At 39.8% G+C, this 16,104-nt stretch overlaps 1 protein-coding gene across 1 annotated transcript; it reads left to right on the forward strand.

The window, feature by feature from the left end:
• The first annotated feature begins 1,778 nt into the window (after positions 1–1,778).
• On the forward strand, positions 1,779–13,406 carry pip4p1a (phosphatidylinositol-4,5-bisphosphate 4-phosphatase 1a). The gene is made up of 7 exons (XM_061840073.1): positions 1,779–2,094; positions 4,844–5,037; positions 5,951–6,057; positions 6,218–6,323; positions 9,154–9,206; positions 9,977–10,067; positions 10,743–13,406. Exons 1-7 carry the CDS (start codon positions 1,977–1,979, stop codon positions 10,884–10,886), a joined length of 813 nt encoding a protein of 270 aa, XP_061696057.1. The 5' UTR covers positions 1,779–1,976; the 3' UTR covers positions 10,887–13,406.
• Positions 13,407–16,104: the final 2,698 nt, after the last annotated feature.

Genomic DNA, 16,104 nt, shown 5'->3' on the forward strand with positions numbered 1-16,104 from the left:
TATACAATCCAGGCTTGTTCAGTTTTATCCATCCATCCATTTTCTTAGCCGCTTATCCTCACAAGGGTCACGGGGAGTGCTGGAGCCTATCCCAGCTGTCATCGGGCAGGAGGTGGGGTCCACCCTGAACTGGTTCCCAGCCAATTGCAGGGCACATACGTGGAGACAAACATCCGCACTCACAATCACACCTCGGGGCAATTTATAGTGTCTAATTAATGTTGCATGTTTTGGGGATTTGGGAGGAAACCGGAGTGCCCAGAGAAAACCTACACAGACATGGGGAGAACATGCAAACTCCACATAGGCGGGTCCGGGATTGAACGCGGTACCTCAGAACTGTGGGTGACATTTCAGAAATCAATGACTAAATTGTTTGGCCAAAATAATCACGGTGTTACACATCAGATTTTGTTTATTATTGTTATTAAGCCACATTTAATAAGGTGTTAAGGTTTGGGGCGGCACAGAGGCTCTGAGGAGAGAGGGTTCAAATCCGGGCTCTCCAGTGCGGGGTTTGGATATTCTCTCCATGGCTGCGTGGGTTTTCTACGGGTACTCTGGTTTCCTCTCACATCTGAAACCACGCATGGTAGGTAATAAATGAGAAATAAGGTAAATAATGAATGTTTGTGCGACTGGTTGTTTGTCTGTGTCCAATTGTTGCAGGCATTTGTTTTATCATAGCGCGCTTTGTTTCATAATCAATTACTTTTGGACCTCAGTCCTCAAATGATTTTATTTACCACATCTCATTTTCTCAGATGTAAATCGACAAGAACATTGGCGGTGTTTTAACGTTTTAGCGCCACTTTGTGGACTGATATTACGACCGCATCCCACATCGTGCATCTCGTGAAATGAAACGCAAGACGAATATTTTAGAGTCAATTTTGCACAAAAAAAAACAAAACAAAAAACGGGTGTTAACTTTCATCTAAAATATTTAAGACCCCCCCCCCCCAAAAAAAAAAACAAATGTGCAACTTTTGTTCTCTTCCTCATATGAGTTTTTCGCGAATAGGCTCTTTTTTGTATAATCATGGCTTTTTTGTATATAAAAATAAAATATTTGTGAAACGTAAGAGTTTTTTTCTTAAATATTTGACGTAATAAAAAATAAAAATTCCCTCAAAAAATATTATTTTTTTCCCTCAAATATTTGATGTTAAAATCTATACAACTTTTTTTCCTGGAAAATGAGAATTTTTCTTTATGTATTTTTCTTGCACTTTTCAGTGTGACATAAATCCTCCAGCACTTGTAATATCATGCCTTTTTTCCTAGGACATTACATTGCAGTACAGTGTGTGACTTTTGGGGAGGAAAAACTCTTTTGTGTAACTTTTTTCTACCAATAAATCTCTTTTCCTAAAAAAAATATTCACCCTTTTCTTAGATTTTACTTTCTAAAAAAATACTGTAATATCCTTATTTTTCTCAACTTTTCTTCTCGAACATAAGCAACTTTTTTTCTCAAATATATGATCTTGTTCTCAAAAATTATTCCTTTTAGAAATATGACCTTTTTAGTTGTACAATATTCTCCTAAGGGTGGCCCTAATCCTTCAACGCCAGTAATAGTCATTCACGCATTTTTCCTAGAAATACAATACTTTACTCAAATATGACGTGAAGAGAACTCTGGAAAATATTTCAAATTTCTTTCAAAAATACGACTTTATTTTCTTGAAAGGAAACGTTTTTCTTTCCATTGTGGCCTGAATACTTCAATCGTCATATCACCCCATCTTTCCAAGAAAAAGTAAGACAAATCATACAGCACAGTTCTGGAGGTGGTGCGCATGCGCACGCGTCGTAACCGCAGCAGCAGCAGCTCCGGCAACGTGGTCATGTGACGCTCGCATTTCCGACACAACAATACAACACAAATACTCGTCTGAAGCAAGCGCTCCTCTCGCTCTCTCCCCTCCCTCCGTGCCTGGCTCTCGCTCTCTTTTTCGCTCTCTCTCGGCATGGCGGACGGCGAGAGGTCCCCGCTCCTGTCGGATCTGGGTGACGGCGCTCTCGGCAGCGGCAACGGTGGCCTGTCGCCCGGCGCAGCGCCCTACGGTGTGGCCGGCAAGCCGCAGAGTGAGTGTACGCCTCTCCGCCGCGCTCGCGCTCACCATCCTCCGCCCCGACTCGCCGGATGCTAAACGGCTAACGCGACGCTGTGACAGTGACGGAGAACCGTCTGGTCGTGCTTATTGTTAACCGGGGGGAGGCCTTTGGTTGCGGGCTGTCTCTTGACTTTGCCCCGGAGAAGCCCGAAGGTGCTGTTTTGTCTATGTGTTCGCTAAGGACCTGAACGCATCACCACGGCTAACCAGCTAACCACTCAGTTGTAATTGGAGCTAGCGCTTGTTTATCAGGCCCAAATGCTCGATAAGCTTCTAATTGATGACTTACTAGCACGAATGTGAAGTTGACATTAATGTTAAATATGCTAGCTGTATTAAAAATCCTCATTTTTATTTCAATCGAACATAATTGAGGTAATTGTGCTGGTTCATTGGTTAGCAAAAGCCAGAAACACCTGTTTTGATTGACACGTCGCGCGGCCAATCGGAAGACTTCTGGAAGGTGTGTCCAAGCAGGGCTTTTGCCAATAAGAGGCTGACGAGGGAGGGCTTGCCTCTAAATGTCAGAAAGTGTCGTCACAGATAGTTGAACATACGCCTTGTCATCAATTTCTATCGATTATTCACACATTTTCAGTCAAATCTGTCACGTAAAGCAGGAATATGTAGTCAGCCATACGTAGAGTCTGATTGGACGGATTCTCCGTTTAGCATTCCTAGAGTCTTTTCCGGCCTAAAGCTGCCTTAAAAGACTCTCTAAACGTCAACCTCGCAGCTTAGAATCACCGTGATTTAGCTAAGATTTAATTACAACGCGGTAGTCGTATTTTAAGAGCTTAACGTATCTCAATTCGACCATAATTAGGCTAAACGTGCTTTTCAATGGCAAGCATAGAAAGGAACGCAGTTTTGATTGATTCTTCGTACAGCCAATTGGAGGACCGTGGGGGGCGGGTCCAAGCAGAAGTCTGGCCATCGAAAGGTTGATTACCAAAGGGTTGCGTTCAGAAGTCATGTCACATCCATGTAATTTTTATCATTTTTAAAACCTCGTTTGATTTTCTTGTAATGTAAATATTCGTTTTTTTTGTGGTAATGAAATTAAAGCAAATCATTACATATACATTTAAGTCATTTTAAACGTGTACAGCCTGACTGGTTGGATTCCCTCTCTCAACATTCCTGGAGTGTTTTCCTCGCAAAAGCTGCTTTCAGAAAGTAGAACTCCAGACTAAATCTTATTAGCCTGTTAATCATGAAGCGGTCACTTGTCATGGGAACTGAGACTTTTTTTTTTTTTTTTTTTTGCAGTCCATTTGTACAAAACAATTTTTTTCACTGATGTTTACTTCTGCTTGAGGCCGAATTTTCGAGAAGGAAGTTGTGGTCTTAAGGGGGAAAAAAGTGATAGTATTATGAGAGGAAATGAGACTTTACAAAAAGAAAAATCTCATTTTAGAATTGTCAAAATTTCACCAACACCAAGTTGTCTTAATGTGAGTGAGATGAATCTAATTTCACAAGAGCATATTCGAAATGTTATGAGATGTTTCTTTACAATAATTAAGTTGGAGAAATACAAGAATGATTTGTACTGTGCTGAAAAAAAATAACTGAAGAGGAAGGTGAGAATGTATATTTAATGAGAACAAAACAATTGTATAAAAAAAGTGGAAAGTTAACAAGAATGCATTTGTAATTTTTACGAGAAAGTTGTCATTAGAAGAAAATATTATCAGGTAACTGATGAGAGAAAAATGTAATTATACAGAAAGAAAAATCTGATTTTACAAGCACAGTCAATTTTTTATGAGAACCTTTTTTAATTGTAAAAGAATAAGATCAAACTTTTCTCAGAATGTATTTGTAATTTTACAGCAAACAATTTGTGGTATTTCAGGAAGTTTTTTTTGTAATATTATGAAAGGAAAATAATTTTGTAAAAAGAAAAATCATGGAAATTGTTTTCTAAACGTCATCCAGCGCTTCTTCCTCTTTGTCCGTCTCCATCTTGCTTTTCGTGTCAAGTCTCCAGATTTCTGCTGTATGTCACCAGCGATTGATGTCTTTTGGGAGGTTAAGAAAGTCGTGGAAACTGCTTCATGTCATGACAGTTGGCGAAGCGGCAGCAACATCACAATTAATAGTGGACAAAATTCTCGCAAACTACATCGCTGGCTCACTGGCAGGCTAACTTCCACATTTTAAAAGGAATGAGAGCAACAAAAGCAATAAAAACAGATCGGCAAGGACCAGAGTAGTGGTGGGTCGTGACCGCCCACACCAGTGCTGGCAGCCAACTGGTCCTAGATAAGAGGTAGATGTGTTTTGTTTTGAGCCAATTTTGATAATTGTTTTCATCCATCCATACATCCATCCATTTTCTTTGCTCATGTGGGTCGTGGGGGTGCTGGAGCCTATCCCAGTTGTCAACGGGCAGGAGGCAGGGTACACCAGCCAATTTCAGGGCACATAAAGAGAAAGAGCCGCACTCACAATCACACCTAGGTGAAATTTAGTGTCCAATTAATGTTGCATGTTTTAGGAATGTGGGAGGAAACTGGAGTGCCCGGAGAAAACCCACACAGGCACGGGAAAAAGATGCAAATTTCACGCAGGGGTCCGGGATTAAACGCGGGACCTCAGAACTGTGAGGCCAATGGTTTCCAGCTGAACAACCATGCCACCTCAATAATGCATAGACATTTTTAAATCCATATTTGGCATGATTATCACTTTTTTTTTATCCCCAATTCTAGGCTTCCCACCATTCCCTAGCCCCACGCAGCCGTCGGTACTTCTGGGCGAGGACCCGCCTCCGTACTCGCCCCTCACCTCACCCGAGAGCGGCAGCGCACCAGTCATCAGCTGCCGCGTGTGCCAGAGTCTCATCTCAGTGGAGGGAAAAATCCACCAGCACGTGGTCAAGTGCGGTGTGTGTAACGAGGCCACAGTAAGTCCTAAACTCTCCCAAGAAACTCTCATCTGGTTAACACCACTGATTTGTCCTTTAGGGAATAATGTGAAGTTACTCACTCCATTCCAAGTTCGCATGGTCGTGTCGCCATCATAAAACCTGAAGTCAACATGTTTCATTTCAACATTCTTAAGTCATTCACTGCAAGCTGTTTTTAAAGCAGAGTTGGCTCTTGAGAACAAAGGTTTTCACCCCTCCTACTTTAGATGATTATTGACCTTAAGTCTTGTTAAATCACAAACAATGATGGTTTGAACTCCAAGTTTAGTTTGATATTGGACGCCAAAATGACACGCCAAAATGACACTTAAATCAATTGGATCATTTTTGAAGGGATTCCACTGTACAGCTTGGCCTATAAAAAGTCTCAGCAGTTACATTAAAAAAAAATATAAAAATAAAATAAAATAAAAAAAAATATATATATATATATATATATGTCTTCACAGCCAGCTCTCACTCTTTGAGAAATATGGTAGCATTGTTTGCCTCTTTGGACGTCTGTTACTGGAAAAGGAAAGTAAATTGCTTGTGGGTGATGATTGGCTTTCACTTCAACAATTCCAGCAGCATTGGTGCGCTGTTGAAACTTTGAAGCTGAAGTTTGTCACATGATGCCATTGTTGAATTTTTTTTTTTTTTAACCCTGCGGTAACAAAAAGAGCTCATTTCCTATATGTAGGCACTAGAGAGTTGTAGTCCAGTTTTCTTCCAACAGAAATGCATCCCACAAAACATCTTTACAGCTCTTATGAAAATAACATTCAACAATTAAAGATAAAATGTGCTATCAGAACGTCATGGCTTCCCCCACCACTGTCACGCACTTTTATACTGTAGTGGTGATTGCCATGTTCGCGTTAAGTGAGGAGTCCCTTTCTGTGCGCAGCCCATCAAGAATGCTCCAGCCGGAAAGAAGTACGTACGCTGTCCCTGTAACTGTCTGCTCATCTGCAAGGTCACCTCCCAGCGAATCGCGTGCCCCAGGCCCTACTGGTACTCGCACCGTCCGTTTGTGCACGCTTGCATCTCTATAAGAGCAAATGTGCACATTAAAGCAGCTATGTTGTGACAAAAAGAATACTTTTTTTTTTGGCGTCGTAGGGGATATCTTGTTCTGCATCTTAGGCTCATTTTTTTGTGTGCATGTGTGCAGTAAGCGAATAATCAACCTGGGTCCGGTTCATCCTGGTCCGGCCAGTCCTGACCCCCAGCCCGCCGGGGCCCGCGTCTCCTGCGGACATTGCAGCAACACCTTCCTGGTACGTTTTCTGTTCTCTTTTTTTTTTTTTTTTCCAAACACTTTCATTCGGACTTGTTTACACCTTGCTATATTGCAAGTTCTCTCACTTAGAAATCATGGGGGGGATCTGAAATTTTCATCGTAAGTACATGTCCACTGTGAGAGAGATAATATAAACAGAAAAATCCAGAAATCACAGTGTATGATTTTTATTTTTTTTTTTTAACGATTTATTCATGTGATACAGCTGCAAATAAGTATTTGAACACCTGTCTATCAGCTAGAATTCTGACCCTCAAAGACCTGTTAGTCTGCCTTTAAAAGTCCACCTCCTCTCCATGTATTATCCTAAATTAGATGCACCTGTGCTGCATAAAGACACCTGTCCAATCCATAAAATTAGTAATACTCAAACTTGTAGCATGGCCAAGACCAAAGAGACAAAATTGTACAACTCCACACGGCTGGAAAGGGCTACTGAGAAATTGCCAAGCAGCTTGATGAAGAAAGTTCCACTGTTGGAGGAATCATTAGAAAATGGAAGAAGCTAAACATGACGGTCCCATGCACGATATCACCTCGTGGGGTCTCAATGATCCTTAGAAAGGTGAGGAATCAGCCCAGGACTACACGACAGGACTTGGTCAATGACCTGAAAAGAGCTGGGACCTCCGTTTCCAAGTAGACTGTCGGTAATACACTAAGACGTCATGGTTTGAACTCATGCATGGCACGGAAGCTTTCCCCTGGTTCTCCAAGGTTCTGGCATGGCCTAGCTAGTCTCCAGACCTAAACCAAATACAAAATCTTTGGAAAATAAAATAATTCCAATAAAAAAATTGAATATTTCAACCAAATACGCATTGCCATAATTTGAAAAACATTTTCAATGAATAATTCTTTGTTTTTTTTTTTTTAAACTTAAAACTCCAGATTACATGAACAATTTTATATAAATTTAAAGATATTTGAAATACCTGCACATTGCCAAAAAGCAATTTAAAAACCTGATCATAAATTATGATGATCATTAATTAAATGAACACGTATAATTTACACCAAAATGTAAATACATCACAAAGACCCCCCCCCCCTTAATCTTGCTAATTAAAAAAAAATGACTACAGAAACAGACGTCCTCTCAAGTGGTAAAAACAATGGCTGTGGGACTTGTTTAACATTCAGCGCGCCTCCGTCTGTCTTGGTGGGGAACAGGAGTTCTAATCTGTGTCCCGGGTGTTGTTGGGCTGATCTTCTTGTCACCGATGGCCCGATAAGGTTGTCTGCGCTGCACATACAAATGAAGAAGATCAAGAGGAATGCCCATGTATACCTTTTTCTACCGTTTACAAGTGTACCTCCTCCAGCACTCTTTTTTTTTTTATTGGTCATTTTTTTCCTATTCACACAAAGTCGGCTCAACACGTTGGCCCTTCTCATTTACACAGTAATTTATCGTCCACTCGTCCCTGTGGCTGCTCGGGTCGTTAATTTAACGACTGTCACGCTGCTCTACGAAGCGCTCATTTTTTTCCCTCTGCATAATTAGTGATCGGACACTTGCTACCATTTCCATAAACTGAAGCACTGCTTGGTATACAGTTCCATACCCAAGTTAACTATAGGTTTACTCGCATCAGGTTAGGTTAGGGTTAGGTTAACCCTAGGTTAAAAGACACTTTTATTATACAGTGCTAAAGCTCAACTTCCTAAATTTATTTGGCTTTCATGAGTGCACACTAACCCAACAAAGCGGGATGTTCCATGCTATTGCACACAATTCAATCTTGCCCGTATTTGGACGTGATGAACGAGCGCAGATGCTTTTTCCACTGGTTGTTCTATTGCTGTTGTCGATATGAACAGCAGGTAGATAAAACGCCACACACCCCCACCTCCCTCCTTTAACTGCTCAGTGCATTCCAACTTTGTGGACCCCACGAGAACCAAAATAACAAGGATGCCCCCACATTGTGCTACATACTGTTGCTTACAATGCCGCACAACCACAAGGGAACTGGGAATAATCTTTCATCGGTAAGAATATTTTTGCTACTGTTTTTTCATGTTGACAAACAACAACCCCATAAATATGGGTTGATATAAATGGCTCATATTTATTTCCAAGGTTCATGCATTGCAGCTGTTGGGAACAGAAGCAAATAGCTTAGCCGGGCTCCTCCCGTGCGCTGGCGTAGTCTTCTATTCATGTCAGTGTATTGCTGTTGCCATTCTGAAATCACTTCGCCAACCATCTCCAGATGTCGTCTGATGCCACGGCGACATGGCTCATCAGGCATTGCTATCACACACCCTTCCAGGACATACTCAATAAGTTTGTCAACTGCATCCTGGGTCCTACTAAGTGTGTCGTGAAAAGCATTTTAACAGGCAGACTTGTGCATACACTATCTCTTGTCCTCCACCGAACCCCTGAGGTTCACCTCACCCCAAGTGAAGAACCATCAATTTTTAGGTCAAGCATGGTACACTTACTGTATTTGCTTCTTTTCACTTATGGCAAACTTCCATGGAAGAAGCTGTACCATGTACCAAGCATCATTGTCACCAAAAGTTGGATTGTTTTGTTCATCAAACCAATCTGACTCCTATAGCAACAGTAGTAGGAGTGAGTACTTCATGCCATGCTCAAGCGCGGAGGGCAGCATGCTCACAACACGAATCTGACATATCGTCCTTAAGCACACGTGACGGGGACACAAACACTTTGAAAGACTTTTTCTTTGCGCTCTATTCCATGCTCAAGCATGGTCCACTTGATTATTAACCAAGTTTAATGTTGTCTGGTGTCTGTTTATCTTAATTGTTGGAATGTTTTGTGCTTGCAGTGGACAGAGTTCACGGACCGCACGCTTGCCAGGTGTCCACACTGCAGGAAAGTGTGAGTTGTCATTTCTCTTTTTTTAGATTGTGTTTTATTCTTTCCAACTTTTTTCATGATTTGTTTTTTTGTCAGGTTTTCATTCCTTTTTTAATTTTTTTCTTTTCTTTCTATCAATCTAACTTTTTATGAATTTATTGTTCAAGTTTTTATTTTCCTATTTGTATTTTGTTCATAATAGATTTTGTCTTTTTGTGTATATTTTAATTTTTCAGTACTTCTTGTCCAATATTTTTAAAAAATGTTTTTGTACTTTTCGAAATTCAATATTTCTTACATGTTGAGCAATTTTCCAACTCTATATTTTGATATATATTTTTTTTCTAATACTTGGGGATATTACTGTTTTAAATCCTTTTGAATTTTCTAAATATTTTTGGGGTGGAATTTTTAGTATTGTTGTTTTGTTTTTTCAAATATTTGTCTATTTTCATGTAGTACTTCTTTTACTATAATGCGTCAATGTGTGTTGTCCGTCACAGTCTTACATTTCAGTAGAGTCAAACTCTGTAGCACCAACATTAAGTTACATTTTACTGCACTTTTCCTGGTGAGAGGTCTGAAATTTACCAGTTAACTTGAATGGAGCATTTCAGACACTCATGGAAAATCTTGTTAATATTGCTTTTTGCGTACTGTCCAAACGGATGTTTTGGCGTGACAAAATCCTTATCTTGTCATCATACCCTCACAACAACATTATTTTTTAAATAATTAGATTATAATATTTTTTTCCAAACATCCTCAACTTTTTTTTGTCTTATTTGAAGGTCCTCCATTGGTCAGCGGTATCCCAGGAGGCGGAGCATGTGGTGTTTTCTGCTCTGCTTGCTGTTCTGCATCTCCACTGCTGGCCTGATTGTAAGTTTTTTTTTTTTTTTTATGTTTGTAACCTTTACGGTTAAAATTGTGACTGTAGATTATTCCACTTAAAAATCGTGTCAAATCTCATCAGATTTTGAGAAGATGTGCCTGAAAAGGTTTTTCTACCCTTTTTTACCACAGATGTGAATGTCTAAAAATTACTACTTTTGCAGACAGTGTATAAATAAACACACTGATGGATAACAAATATGGGATTTTACGTTACATTTGGTTTGCGACTAAATGTGGCACCGGGATTCAACATGCGAAGAGCATTGTCTAGACATGATGAAATTTGACTGCAGCAAAACCGAAGCCCAGCCAATGGAAAAGAATTCAATGGATTTTTCTCGACGGCCATCTGAGGGCGCTACAGGAGCACAAAACTGTGGTACATAGTTGTTAGCATTCTCCCCGTGCTGCTGTCGTCACTTTGCTTTCATCAAGTGGAACTGGAGTGGTGGTCTGATTTGTCAAAATCAGACGAAGGGCTTCCTTGACTACTCAAAACGCATATGGAACGAAATATGCAGCACAATTTTGAAAATCTTCCCGTGTCTTTTCTGGCATGGCTTCTTTCTACTTTTTTTTTGACTCATGACAGCCATTGTGTGGTTATAGATGTCTCTGCACTACGGGGAACACTCTAACACGCCACCCTTGTCTCTTTAGGCTGGCACGTGGCTGAAGGCCGAGACCTACCCTGGTATTTATGCCTCGTGGGCCGTTCTTCTGCTCCTGGTGTTGGTGACCCTGGTGCGGGCCTTCTACTGGGTCTGCATGCGTGTCAGCCAGCCTCTCCAGAGTTTCACATAAAGCCCCTGCCCTCAAGTCCCCCCTCCCCTACCTACTTTCCTCCAAACAGTTCTCTGAGTGGCCAGGCCGGAGGATGAATTGCTTTAAAAACAAGATAAGAAATATTTATTTCACTATTCTGGTGGTGTGGCTACTTCTGTATTCATTTTTATTCCATCTACCCGCCCTCTGTCACCTTTGTTGTTTCCGCACCTCGAATGAAGCATTTAACATGTTTTTAAACCGGCGACATTCCCACTGCCGCTGTCTTTGTGAAGTAAAAGGATGAAGGAAGCAATTGAAATGTTTCGACGCGTGTGAAGGTACACCGCCGCCTGCGAATATTCCCCATCCCCCTGGGGAGCGACTTTGATCCTGAAAAATCAACGCTAATGGAAGGAATTTTGAGCATACACAAAACATTTTGAATGGCGACGGCCAAATGGTCTTTGAAGCTAGCTAACGCTTTTCAAAGGAAAAAGTACTTCTGGAACCGCTGTTCTCGACAGCTTTGTTTACCATTACTAGCATAAGTGCTACGCATATACAAGCAAAATATTTTGTATAATTTACTGGAGTTAATGCATTGCTTTCTGAAGCCGAGAACAAAACGTTAAAATCCCTGCTTTCTGTGAATGCACTACCAGGGGGACGTTACTTTTTATTTTTTTAATTGCTGTAAGTGACAGGCTTCCTGATTGGTCACTGATGGAGGTTGGGAGGAGCTTTGTTGAAAAGGACAAAAAAAAAATACACTGCGCTTTACGGGAGAGAATTCTAAAAGACTTCACCATAATTGCAATGTCTTAATTGTTTTCCAAAAAGTACCTGAAATTAGTTTAGTTTCTGCCCTGATTTGAATTATTTCATGAAATCGTGAAGGAGGCATTGCCATAATAACCACGATCCAACCATGTCACGCCAAGTCCAAAACTTTTACGGAAGACTCCTTGTTAACTTATAAAAACCTCACAATAATCACCGTTTTACATTCCGTGAGGTTAGCTTCTTTTTTTTTTTTTTCTTCAAGAAATAGTGGTGACTGTATCGCCATGGGAACAATGATCAAAACCGCTCCTTTACTTTTTTTTTTTTTTTTTAATACAAACAACCCTCTGACCTTTGTGTCAAATTCAGTCAGAATGTTTCTCAGTTCACCAATGCCAGTTTTCTCATAGACCACTTAAACCAAAACCAAAACTCAAGACGAGTTGGTTCCGTTTTGTTTATGAATACTCTTTGGATGTTTAAAAAAAAAAAATGATACTTCACCATATTCCCAATGTCTGTTTGATTTAATCCGGGTTTTTTTCATAAAACAATGTAATGGAAGCTGCATTCTGCTTTAATGCGACTTATTCCATGTGGAGAAGACTGCATCGCCATGGTAACCACGATCAAAACAGAAGATGCATTAATTAGTTCCATTGCTGTCACAATGGTGCTTGATGCTTAGTGAGGCTAGTTTCCTTTTTGACCAGTTATTTTGTGAAATTGTTAAGGCCAGGTCCATTCCGTTGCGAACGCTTATGAAAAATGTCTGAGAGGTTAAATCGTAATAACATAATCACAAATGTCGTTTTTAATCAAGGTTCCCTGAAGCTTTTTTTTTTTTTTTAAATGAGGTAAAGGAAACCAGTTAGCAACGATAGCTCCCGTTTCAATGCAACTTTTTTTTTTTTTTTGTGTCAACCAGGATGTTTGGCCACTTGTAACGGTCATAAAAATTTTAGAAAGGTCAGATTTCCTGGCAACTCCTATGAAAAGACTCGCGGGAAATGAAATCATAAAACTGGACTGGAATTATTATTGCTATGTTTAACGCCTCTTAAGTTGACAACATTGAGCTAGTTTCTGACTTGATTTCACTTTTTTTTTTGTTAAAGTTGTAAAGCGTGTATCCTTATTGTAACTGCAATCAAAACGAGACAAGCCTCTCAGATATTGTAAACGTTTCATCAGAATCGCAATGTTGCTGTACACATTTAGGTCTGATCCTTTCAATCTGGCGATGCTAACCTCCTTTGTCGCAATTTTTTTTCTTCCGTTTTGTAAATAATCTTTGCTTTTCCCAGTGACAAGAGGTGAATCAGCCAATTGCTCAGAACGGAGGGGTATGGGGGAAACAAAAACACTAAAATTGTGATCCTTTTTAGTTCTACTTCTGTTACGTATTTATTTCTTTTTTTGATGAGCCACTAACCTGATGAGCCTGAAACACACACAAAGACACACACCTATTCACATGCCATATGCACACACACACACACACACACCCTGCACCTTACACAGCAACAGTTTTTTGTCAAATTTTGTGCTAAATTCTCAATGATCTTGGTAGAGAGAAAAAGCCTTAATGTTTTATTGTTTTTTTTCAATCATGTTTTTTTTTCTTTTTAAATCTGTTCTCAAATCAGTGCAGTAATTTGGATGGTGTTTTAATAAACCAGTCAATTGTGTGCGGCCTGTCTGGGGACCAGTTTGTGATCTACAGACCGCGTGAACCGAGAGGCTGCCAAATAAAAGAGGTGTCAAATGCGAGTGTGGTGTCATTTTGTTTTTATATATAATACACACGTACACGTGACTGATGTGTGAGCATTTTTCTGTTCTGATTCTATGACATTGATAGCCTGATAGTTAAAAATGCTAACATTATGCAGTCTGCATATGAAAACAGATTTTAAAACAATCAACACCTTTGTCTTTTTCCAGGTTAGCAAAATGCTTTTCTGAAAAAATAATGCTACGGTGGTGTTGGATTAACATGCAAAAGTTTTGCTACGCAGCACTAGTCTGCATAATAGTTCGATACATTCAAATAATTAACACCCTTGTCAGCACAAAGGTAAATATTGTCTGTGTGTAAACTAAATGGGATGGTGTTGTTAGTACAAAATGCCAATGTTATACAATGCCACGTTTTAATCCCTTGGTGTGTTGGGAATATTTATTACTGTACATATAAACTCATGGTGTAGTGGTTCACATGCCTGACTTGGCCCTGAATGGTGTGGGCAGTATGGGTTCAATTTAGCAAAGGCCCACCAAAACTGTTTTCTCAGTCTCCTGCAAGCTTTTTTACCACTTTTTTTTTTTTTAATTCAAATGACATTTTCTGTGGTTGTGAAAATTATGAAATTGTTTCTGGGTTTATGACGTAAAAGTGCTTTTATTATTTTTTTTTTTATCAATTTCTTACAAACTCGGGCTAATTTTATTTATTCCTCCATCTAATAATATATATATATATAGAGAGAGAGAGAGAGAGAGAGAGAGAGAGAGAGAGAGAGAGAGAGAGAGAGAGAGAGAGAGAGATAGATTGGAAAAGAAGTGTTTTGAACATTTTTGTAACATTCTCCACAGTAATACTTTTCTATCTCTTGGCTGTACTATAATATGCTATATTTATGTTAACGCAAAATGCTAACAAACTGTATGAACGCACACGTTTCCATCCATTTTCCATGCTGCTTGTTCTCACTAGGGATGCGGACATGCTGCATCCTATCCCAGCTAACTTTGGGTGAGAGACTTTCCAATCACAGAGTAAAATTTTAAAAATGTGCTCTAACGTAAGCATTAGCTGCATGTTTTTGTGCTAGTTTGACCGAGAAATTGACTCATTATCTTTCCATTAATTCTTTTGGCAAAACATGTAGTCCTGACTTCAGACTTTTCCTCCCAAAGCGAAAGATTTCTATAAAGGAAGGTCCTCTTTGTCCTGGCACCTTAAGGAGCTCTCTGGTTCTGTGAGGATGCCAGAACCCCCACCCCTCCTTTTTTTCTGCCTGGACAGAACAGAGATGAAGGGTTTGCTAGGAGAAAAAGCTTTAAGAGCCCACATAAGTCCCCCGAGAGACACCTGAACCACCAGCGAACCTTAATAACCTTCTGAGGACGTTGTGAAGTGTCTTTATTGTGCGCACACACACACACTTTCACTTCATTGTGACTTGCTGCAGGTCTTTTTCTTTATTCTCCTTTTTATTGACTTAATTCTTCATTAGTTACTTTACGTTGCCCGTAGGCGCCAAAGCTCCGTCTTCGTTGTTTGTCTTCATAATGGAGATCGATGACTGTGCCACACCAACATGAATGTGCTGTATATCATAATCGATACAGCCCCTATATACAGTGGTACTTTGATTTAGGGGTTTAATTCATTCGGCAACCAAGCTCGTAACTCGGTTTATTCATATCAAATGCATTTTCCCCAGAACTGATAGAAATTACATTCAGCACGCTGTCACAAGACTACATAGACTGAATTTCGGAACAGAACTCAAACAGGCGAAGCTCGGAAAGAAATATGTGACCAAATCACATCCTGGTAAAAGCAAGAAAAAAACTTGGTCGCATCGATGCTATTAGTGCAAAAAGTTAGCGTCCCCTCCTGCTGTGTATTTCATGTTTCACTTTAACAAAGCAAAGCAAATTTATTTGTGTAGCGCATTTCATACACAAGGTAACTCAATGTGCTTTACATGATTAAAGGCATTTGAAAACAAAGCGATAAAACATTTAAAATGGGATAAAAACAAAATATTTTAAAAAAGACAATCAAAACCGCATACAGTGCAAGTGATATGATCAAAAAGTGGATATTTTCTAAAAAAGCATGAGAAAAAAGAAGAGTTTTCAACCTGGGTTTAAAACCATTCACACTTGGGGCTGACCTCACCTTTGTTGGCAACTTATTCCATTTGTGTGCAGCATAATAGCGAAATGCTGCTTCATCATGTTTGCTTTGGACTCTTCGCTCCACTATTTGACCTGAGTCAGTCGATCTCAGAGCTCTACTGGGTTTGTATTCCGTAAGCATTTCTTTCATGTATTCAGGACCTAAATCATTTTGTGATTTATAGACCAGTAGCAGAACTTTAAAATTTATTCTAAAGCTGACTGGAAGCCAGTCCAAGGACTTTAGGATTGGGGCTATAGGCTCTGACCGCTTTGTTTTTGTCAGAAAACGAGCTGCAGCATTCTGAATGAGCTGCAGCTGTTTAACACTCTTTTTTTTTTTTTTTTTTGGGGGGGGGGTCCAGTCAGAAGACCATTACAGTAGTCAAGTCTACTTGAGATAAAAGCATGGATGAGCTTTTCCTGGTCTGCTTGACACATACAAGACTTGATTCTTGATATGTTTTTCAGATGGTTGAAGGCAGTTTTTGTGATTGATTTGATATGATTGTTGAAAGTCAGGTCGGAATCAATGAGAACACCAATGTTTCGGACT

The sequence above is a fragment of the Syngnathoides biaculeatus genome, chromosome 13, assembly GCF_019802595.1.
Source record: "Syngnathoides biaculeatus isolate LvHL_M chromosome 13, ASM1980259v1, whole genome shotgun sequence".
NCBI classification, from domain to species: Eukaryota; Metazoa; Chordata; class Actinopteri; order Syngnathiformes; family Syngnathidae; genus Syngnathoides; species Syngnathoides biaculeatus.

Excerpts from the sequence above, each read along its gene's own strand:
- pip4p1a (XM_061840073.1), top strand. The coding sequence starts at position 1,977 with ATGGCGGACGGCGAGAGGTCCCCGCTCCTGTCGGATCTGGGTGACGGC. Across the intron at positions 6,324-9,153 it reads ATTGCAGCAACACCTTCCTG|TGGACAGAGTTCACGGACCG; the intron begins GTACGTTTTCTG and ends TTGTGCTTGCAG. Across the intron at positions 9,207-9,976 it reads TGTCCACACTGCAGGAAAGT|GTCCTCCATTGGTCAGCGGT; the intron begins GTGAGTTGTCAT and ends TCTTATTTGAAG.